Consider the following 9,304-nt stretch of genomic DNA (forward strand, 5'->3'; position numbering starts at 1 on the left):
GTGAACAGTAGAAATGTCTTCACTGAAACAAGGATGCCTACTTGAGTTCTTCTGCATACCTCTTTTCCCTTTATTACCTAAAGGTCCTATCTAGTATTTTTTAAAATTTAAAAACCCCTACAGTGTTACTCATCCAAAGCTAAGTAGCTTAAACTTTAAACACGTCCCACCTTCTGTTCAAGGCACAAATAAACAAAGAACCCAGAAACTAGTCCAAATAAGAACTTTCTCAAAGCACACATACCCTAATTTGAAAAACCATTTATTTCACTGGAAAGGGATCCAAAACTCTAGGACTAGCCTTTGGGCCAAAATAGAAAACCTGTAGCAGTGATTCTCAGCAAGGTCATTCCCAAATCCAATACCCACTACAGTCAGGAGGCAGGGAAAAGACAGCACAGCCACCACCAGTTTCTGCAGAGGAGGCATGCTGGGAGAACAGAACATGAATGGAAAGCTACAGAAGAATAAACAGAACAGGAAATTGAGCAGGAGGGAGAATAGGAAAAAGAATGTCTGAACTTAACAAGGTAAATTAAGGTCCATGGTTCCTGAGGGACTGAACGCACAGAGCCGAGAACGTCCCGGAGATGGGGTACCACGAAGGGTGTATTCTCATGCACAACCGCAGCTCGGAATTTCAGCCCACACACATCCCACCTGAAAGAGAGCACAGTACAGGGGCTTTACAGCAAAGCTCAAAAGTGCTTTCCCACTTAGAAACTTCAAAGAACATCTTACAAAGTCGTACTCACTTTTATTCACTTGAACCCTTCCCTAGTATTAACATAATTTCTAAAAATGAGAATAGTCTGAAGGTCAGAGAGTCATTGGGAAGGCTAAGCAGTCCCCCAGTTAAGGCCTTTCTCCAAATTAAACAGCAAATTTTTCATGATAGTTAGTGAAGACATTCTATTACTTTCAATGTTAACATTATTAACATTCTCAAGAGAAGTTAATTCCACAAACTCAGAGAAGAGAAAAACAGGAAAGTTCCAATTAGCCTCTGAGGTAAAAAGTCAACAGTATGTTTCAATCTATGAATTACTGCCAAGGACACAGTATCATTCAAGAACTAGAAAAAAGTTGCATCAACTGAACAAGTTTGAAGATTTACATATCAAACTTTTAAAAGAAGACACTGGAGAATGTGTAAGCTACATCAAGTCACTCAAGTTTCTCGTCCAGCACAATCCACGTCTACAAACCCCAATCAGTCATTTAGATCAGCCAATGGACCTGGGCAAGCCACATAATTTTTGCCTTAACTTGAAAGACGTCAAAGTACTTGTATACAAGATTAAGGCTCTATGACAAAGTCAGGAACACAGTAGGGCTCCTTAAAACTAAAAGAACTGAAAAGTACCCCAAGTACAACAACCCTAAAGCCCAAAGCTGACAAGAAACATCAAAAGAGGATGTATTCAAAACAGAAGCACCACCATGGTGGTAAACACCTATCTCAGCACTTAGGGTTGAAGCACAATTGCAGAAGTTCAAGGTCAATTTAGACTGTAAGCGAGACTGTCACAGTCAAACGGATTCAGATAAAGTTGTTGAGTATTAAATGTCCTTAACTAATGGGAAGATGAGGAAATGATGTGCTCATGGTAAAGTTCCTAAACCTAGAAGTCACTATTACCAAGGGATAAACACAGGTATCCATGTACACTTAAACACCACCACATTACCCTAATCCAACGATGTGGAACCCAAGGTCAAAAATTAAAACCCTGAATAAAATAAGAGACAACACAATAGAATAAAAGATAACAAAACTGGACTTTTAAGGACATGAAACTGGACTGGGCAGCTATATTGGACTTTGAAGTTCATGCCAGACTTCCTTACTCTGTGAGAAATGTTTTCTACTATTCTCAGCCTCAATTTATCACTAAGTTCTTTAAATGTCTAAAACAGAAACCTTTGAGAAATATTCTTCAAGATTAAGATGATGCCACTTTGTGGGTCTTCATAGGATTTGAACAATAATAATCAGTTAACTAGTTATGAACTTTATATTAGTGGTCCTATCAAACCCTTTCACAGCATAATGAAATACAGCAAACTCAACAAAACTAGTGCCACACAGCTAAGAAACTCGACAGACTCTGAGAAGCAGCTCACCTAAGTCTGAATGTCTGGATCCCGGGTCAATTACAGCACACAGATTTGACCCAAGATTCACCAGTACACCATTGTTTGCTGTTCCAGACACAAATACAATGAGAATGACTCCCATTATTAGAAGCCCTGGAAAAACAGGCACAAGAACAAAGGATGTTTACTTCACGCTTTAGCATTTAAGGACTTGTCTACAAACTGAACCATGCTAGTAACCTCACATTAGCCCTACAGAAGGCAAGCAAGCAGAGCAGACTAACAGGAGCCTTCTGAAGCCTCAGGAGGGATGGCAAAACCGACAGAGGACACCCCCCACTCTCACCTCAAACTTTAAAAGGCTGAGTACCGTGCCCGATCCGCATACTGCTCCCGCTCATACCGGGCCATGTCGTACAGGGAATTCCGCATGGCTGCTGAAGCTTGGGACAACTCACTGTCATGCCCGTAACCGTAGCCCTCTCCAACAGTGGGGACTGGGCCTGTAGCGCGACGCAGGGGGCTCCGATCCCGCCCGTAATATGAAGTAGAAGCTGCAGTACAAGCAGCAGCAGCTGCTGCTGCTGCAGCAGCTCCTGAAGGCGGCAACAGATGTCTATTGTAGGGATCGAGAGAGGTGGAGGTGAGGTGACTGGCCATGGCTGTGTTCTGAACTTGTGGCAGCTGGGACAGAGTCTGCTCTGCATAGTTATATGCAGAGGCAGCTGCAGCTGCCACTGCCTCATAGGACCGGGCAGCACGGCAGCGCTTGTAGTAGGCATCGAGCGCTCCGTATGTGTTGTTGTAATACAATGAATCCCCATAACTCATGGTGTAAGGCGTACGCACTGCTCCATATTGCTCATTATACTGCTCAGTCAAGTCTGCCACGCGGCCCGAACGATCTATTGGACACTCTTTGGACCAATGGCCCTCTTTCCCGCACCGATAGCAGCCGCTCTGGTCTCCCATCCCGGGCGCAGTCCTAAGCCGGCTGGTGGACAACTGCACGTGCATTCGTTTGCCTTGAAGAAACAGACGCAAGAAGGGTTGCTATCACGAAGTAATAGGCCAAACCCCTACCCCAGCCTCTGGTCACAGCAATAGCTTTACCTAAACAACTCTTGGTTTGTGAAAATTTGTCAAAAAGACTTTCTTTGGGGAAGGGAGAAGCCCAACATACAGACCCTGTATAAATGACCCAATTTCAAGCAAAGGGTAACCAGATGAAGAAGAAATATTATAGCTATCAATACCAGCTTACTGTTTAAAAATTCTACTCTTGCTCATAAAGGAGAGATTTAATCCACTGCCAAGTAACTAAAAAAAATCAGCTACCCCAATGGCCCAATACAATCAAACTAAAAAGTGCTCCAAAAATCTGACTTTCCCATCTTTTATATCAACATTGCATTAAGAAAAAACTATTGAGCCAATTTTATACATGGATACCCCAAATCAAAGAGATGCTAAAGTTACCATCACTTAAGAATGATCAGGATTTGTTCCAAAGCTGAGCCTGGAAGTCAAGTTTCAAGCTAGATCTTTGGAAGAGTCATGAAGGAAGTAAGTCTGGGGACACAAGATGAAGGTCTTCTCTTTAAATTGTTCCTTCTCCTTTAATAATCATTCTAACAGGGATTATCTACAATTTGAATCTCCAGTCAGAGGGTCAAAGGAAAATTGGGCAAGCTGTCAACACATACAAAGTGCATTTAAATAAAAGAGGACAAGAAAGGAACAAAGAATAGCCAACAATGTTAGTGAAACAAACTGCTCAAGAGTGGCAGAATTATAGTGCTTTTTCCTTTAATAGCGAAGATGAAAAAAGCTGACCATGGTGGCACACCTTAATCCTACTGAGGTTAGAGAATGGCCAAACTGGAGCCCAATCTGAGTTACACACAGCCTGTCTCAAATATCAAGCAAGAACTTTAAATTCTAAGAACATGCTCCAAACACAACCTGTCCTTGAAACTCACAATTGTTATTTTGAAACTGAAAAACAGTTCTGAAAGCCCTAATAAAAGAAAAGCAGCAACTTTTACAATAAAGGTTAAAACTAAAATCTCAATCTTTCAACTAAGAAATTTCTAATGTCAACAAATTTATTGGCAAATGAATTCAAAAGTGATCTAAATACAGCAAAATCTTTACAATGTAATGATTCTAATGTACCCAAACATGTATATTAAAGAGATAAAAGAGGAAGGGGGCTCGAAAGATAGCATAGTGGTTAAGATCACCAGCTGCTCCTCTTCCAGAAGTAAGTTCTATTCCCAACATTCACATGGCAGACCACAGTTACCTGTAACTCCAGTTTCCAGGGGATCAATCCCCTCTTCTGGCCTCCAAGGTGCCAAGCATACATATATACAGGCAAGCACTCATTTCAAAAAGTAAAAAATAATTTTTTAAAAAGTGACTAGAAGGATGGATTCTCTAGCAGCAGAGGAAGTGGTAAATAATCTCACCTGAAAAATCAAAATTAGATCCTAACAAAATACATAAACAGGTAAGCTTAATAAATCTAGGCTACAAATCATCAAAAGAACAAAGAAAGGCAATTAGGTATTTACAAGCCATAACAAACAACCATGACATTTGCCTAGGGTGGGGGAACTTTAGAACATAACAAATTAGGGGGGAAATGCAGCTAAGAAACAAACAACAAACACATTTAAGACAGAGTCACTCTGATAAATGCCCTAATCTATAAATTTGTTGACTCTGATGTTCAAAAAAGGACCTAAAATCTTTTAAATCTAAACTCATGTTTCCTTCATGTAGGTAAGCAAAAAAGAGAATATAATCAACTGTAATAAGCTAAAAGGGAAAGAACCAATCAGGTAAAAAATTTTTTCTTTTTCTTTCTTTTTCTCTGAGACAGGGCTTCTCACAGAGCTTTGGAGCCTGTGAAACTTGCTCTGTAGACCTTGAACACAGAGATCTACCTACTTCTGCCTCCCCCGTACAGAGATTATGGGTGTTCTCTACCACCGCCTGGCTCACAAAAAGAACTTTCTTTGTGCCAATATTCAGTGGCACAAGCAGGCAGATCTGTGAGTTTGAGGCTAGCCTGGTCTAGCCAGGGCTGCTGTTATACTAAGAAGCTCTGTCTTGAAATACTACCCACACCTTGCACACACTCATGTGTGCCACAAACACAAACACACAAAAGAAAGAAAAAGAAACAGTAATGCTTGGGGCTTGGGGAACACGCACCTAGAAGAGGATCGAGGCAGGAAAATGGCTTAAGCCCAACCCAAATTTAAGGCCAACCTGTTAATATAATGAAGAAAGGAGGGGAGCGATGGCCTCCAGTTGTTTCTCAGTAGCACTTACTAGCATCTCTAGCACCGTATCTTTAAGAAACATAACATTAAGGTATATAGTGTAAAATTAACTAAATATAGGTTAGCATCAGAGCCCAAGTTTCAGAAACCCAGTTATAAGAATACTTGCCCTCAAACAGGCCACACTCTCATTCCCCTTACACATATAACTGCCACCAGTAGACACCACCTCTTTTGTGATTAAAATCAGGTATTACACCAGAATCCTCCATAAACAGTCTTTGCTGCTTCCAATTAAGCTGTCGACAAAATAACTCTCATCTTTCCAATTAAAAACAGAAAGCAAACTAGACCGGAGAGACCTGTGACATTTTTAATAATACACAGTAATGCCCATGACACAGGGCACTTGTCACATGGGGGAGGAAGAGATGTCATCAGACTCTCAGAAGGTTCAATTTAAGGGAAATAAACAAAGACAACAGTAAAGCACTGTTCAACAATAGTAGTATTAAAGAAAAGAACCGGCCACTATTTTGTGTTAATATAGCCAGGTTTGAAATATAATTGGGGGGGGGGACTGGGCACATGCTGTGCACATACACATCACACTCAAGCAACACAAATAAGTTAAATATTGAAGGGGTGGGGGAGAAATAATATAGTTATAGTTTTGGTGGGATGGCTCAGCAGTTAAGAGCACTTTCTGCTCTTCCAAAGGATGTGAGTTCAGTTCCTATATCACCATATGGCTGACAACCACCTGGCTCCAGTTCCAAGGGATCTGACACACTCTTCTGACTTCTGTAGGCCACACAGATAAATATTTCAAAGTGTGTGTGTGTGTATGTATGTATATATATGTATATGTGTGTGTATGTATATATATATTTATATATTTCTTTTTCCCTCTTAAGAAATACAGCTATGAGTTCCAGAACCATGCTATAAATTGGAAGTTTATCAGAACCTTAGGAAAAACTGTTTCTGACTGTTGGAACCTAAAATCATGAGAAGAGTTGAAAGTTCAGCTGGCAAATTCAACAGTCTTCTAAATGCCACTATTGACAAAAGTTTTGATCTTAAAATAAAACTAAATCTCCCAAATCAACTGATAGTCCCCATCAACATCCAAGCTGCCCTCAGGGCACAAAAACAATTCAGCTAACCAGGGCTTCCTGATAACACCCAAACTACCCTGCCCGCCAATCTAAGCCAATCTACCCATTCATTCACATGAAACTGACTGAAGGACATTGCCATTATTGTTCCAAATCCCAATACCTCCTCCCCTAGATTCTTAAAATCAGTCTTCTGATTCTAAGTGTTTTTCAAAATGTAACTCCTTGGCACAGATGCAAAACAAAATTAACTAGAGCCCACAGCCTTTCAAAAGCTCGTTATTTTTACTGTAAAGAAATGGGACAGAATGGAAGCTTAACCCAAATAACCCATATTCTGCCTCTGACATATTGCTTTCTCTGGATTTTCCTCTATTGAAAGCAACACAATGGTGATGCTCTGTTGAGCCAATAAAAATCAGAGTAAAGCACTTTTCTCTGTAAAAGAGGGAAAAAGAAGATAAAGGCATCAGAGAAATGATCTCACACACTCCCTCCCCCCTTTCAGGGTTTATCTGTGAAACAGTCCTGGCTGTCCTGGAACTCATTCTATAGACCAGGCTGGCCTGGAACTCAGATTGGCCTGCCTCTGCCTCCTGAGTGTTGGGATTAAAGAGGCATGCACCACCACTGCCGGACAGAGAGAAAGGATTTCACAACAGACTCAAATGCCTTAAAAGCTACAAATGAAAATCAACTGTTTTCTTTCCCTCCAAATCACCATTCTCCATTTTTAAGAAATTCATCACCCATTTCTTGCACTGTTTTCTGAAGGCTTTGAGGGTCAATGGACTTGACTCAGGGAGTAAAAAAAAGCCTTTGTCATCTGACTTCTTAGGCTCACTAACCACCTGGGACCCACAAGGTAAAAAGAGAACAGACCCTCCCCACAAGTTGTCCTCTGATCTCCATATGCATGCTATGACATTCATACACACAAAATAAACAAAAAATGTTTGCTGAAGAAATGCACCATCCCGCCTTCATCAGCCAGCAAAAAGCTTTCTATCCCAAACCCTTTCTTTACTAATCCAATTTCTTCCTAATAACATTGTGTTGAGCTCTCTACCACCAAAAGAGAGTGGTTCACCTTGAAACTCTGTGTTGTCAAGGCCCCTGATGGCCTCCACTGCATCCTCTGCCCGCTCCATGTGTACAAAGGCATAATCTTTCACGATGTCACATTCGATGACTGGGCCATACTCCTCAAACTTGGCCCGAAGCTCTTGGTTGGTACAAGTGGGACTGATGTTGCCCACATGTAACTTGGTTGAAGCTTTGCTCTTATTCTTGCTGGCTTCCACATTGATGTTCACTCCGTGCAGCTTGTAGTGGTGCAGGTTGCGTATGGCATCCTCAGCGGCCGTCTTGTCCTCTATGTGCACAAAGCCATAGTTCTTAATGATGTCACATTCCAGCACCTTCCCGTACTGCTCGAAGAGTGAGCGGATCTCTTGCTCTGTGGCCTCCCGGGGCAGATTTCCAATGAACAGCTTCACCATCTCCACACAGCCTGCAAGTAAATGACAAGATTTTTAACGGAAGACCTAAATCCATAGTAACTACCAGACAGTTTAGATTAGATAGATACATAAATAGGTCACTGCTATTACCTCTTTTTTCTCTAGCATATAATGCCAAAAATGCTCTCATTGGGAGTGCCTACGTTCACATCTTCAAACAATAACCAACACGGAGTTCAACAAGAGCTTCTACTAAAGAGTTCTCTAGCTCTTTCTGCTCTCTTTCCCTCTGTTCCCCTGGGGCAGACAGGACTTCTCCTGTCCCCCTCTTCTCTTCTGTCCTCTCTGTCTTTTTGTCTCTTTACCTCTTTTCTCTTCCTCTCTTCCCTTTGTAATAAAACTTCTCACAAAAAAAAAAAAAAAAAGAGTTCTCTTACAGGGCAGTCTTTTGTAAACAATAGAGATTTTGTGGTGCTGGGCATCACACTACAATACAGCACAGTACATTATATGCAAGAGCTCTGCCGCTGGGCTACATCCCCTGGCCCAGACAAAGAGGAAAATAGGGCTGGAAGTTGAGTATAAATGAAAGCTACATATACTGAGCATTTCAGCCCACTATGATGACCATTAGAAAACAAAATCCTAACCTCTTTGCTAATTAGCTCTTCCTTTCTTAGCAACAGTCTCTGGGAACGGGGACCTTGCAGTAGCTAAGTTTAGGGGTTTCCTTAGGAATAGTGAACACTGGGATCAACCAGATAAAAAGTATGGTAAATACAGAAAAGTGCCCACGTAGGGAAAATCCTTTTGGGAGACATATCATTACAATGAAGCTCCTACATTAAGAAAACATTAAGAAAAACTGCCTGGTCAAAGATGGGTGCTATAGATTAGTTCATGAGGCAACAACGCCCTGCCTGAGGCATGAGAAATTCTCATCTCTAAATCTAGTAGTTATCTAGGCAAAAAAATCCTAAATAGGAAAGTGAACAAACTAAAAGATAACGTGGACAAAAGGAAGGTATTCCAGGGATTGGGGGGAGGGGGGGACTTGGGGAAGGGCTGCTTCAGGCTTACCGCACAAGTCGAGGACCGAGGTCGGCTCTCAGTAACGGGTGCGCAGGCCGCGACCCAACTGACAACCCTGACGCCCAAGGGAGTCAGTTAAGTTTTAACAGTGCAAAGAACACAGTAGGAGGACTTGGAGTCTCTCACCACATGGAAATCTGCAGATCCTCCTACTCGCAGCACGGAAGATTCTGACAAAATGCTAAAATGGCGGCGGCCACAGCAGTGACTCTGGGTAGAAGAAGGGGGGCGA

General features: G+C 41.7%; 1 protein-coding gene across 3 annotated transcripts; it reads right to left on the reverse strand.

The window, feature by feature from the left end:
• Positions 1-246: 246 nt before the first annotated feature.
• On the reverse strand, positions 247-9,288 carry LOC127228659 (RNA-binding protein 4). Of its 3 annotated transcripts, XR_007835039.1 has the most exons (5): positions 9,061-9,288; positions 7,608-8,030; positions 2,447-3,125; positions 2,128-2,253; positions 247-660 (listed from the first exon to the last, which is right to left on the reverse strand). XR_007835039.1 is itself a non-coding variant. In XM_051193592.1 (4 exons), exons 2-3 carry the CDS (start codon positions 8,017-8,019, stop codon positions 2,455-2,457), a joined length of 1,083 nt encoding a protein of 360 aa, XP_051049549.1. In that variant the 5' UTR covers positions 8,020-8,030; positions 9,061-9,287; the 3' UTR covers positions 247-660; positions 2,447-2,454. The 3 variants fall into 3 exon arrangements, 2 of the variants coding, with proteins under 2 accessions (XP_051049549.1, XP_051049550.1); XM_051193592.1 differs by lacking the exon at positions 2,128-2,253 and having other exon boundaries at positions 9,061-9,287; XM_051193593.1 differs by lacking the exons at positions 247-660; positions 2,128-2,253 and having other exon boundaries at positions 2,446-3,125.
• Positions 9,289-9,304: the final 16 nt, after the last annotated feature.

This window comes from Phodopus roborovskii, unplaced genomic scaffold, assembly GCF_943737965.1.
Source record: "Phodopus roborovskii unplaced genomic scaffold, PHOROB, whole genome shotgun sequence".
In the NCBI taxonomy this organism is placed as follows: Eukaryota; Metazoa; Chordata; class Mammalia; order Rodentia; family Cricetidae; genus Phodopus; species Phodopus roborovskii.

Excerpts from the sequence above, each read along its gene's own strand:
- LOC127228659 (XM_051193592.1), bottom strand. The coding sequence starts at position 8,019 with ATGGTGAAGCTGTTCATTGGAAATCTGCCCCGGGAGGCCACAGAGCAA. Across the intron at positions 3,126-7,607 it reads TGACAACACAGAGTTTCAAG|GCAAACGAATGCACGTGCAG; the intron begins GTGAACCACTCT and ends TGTTTCTTCAAG.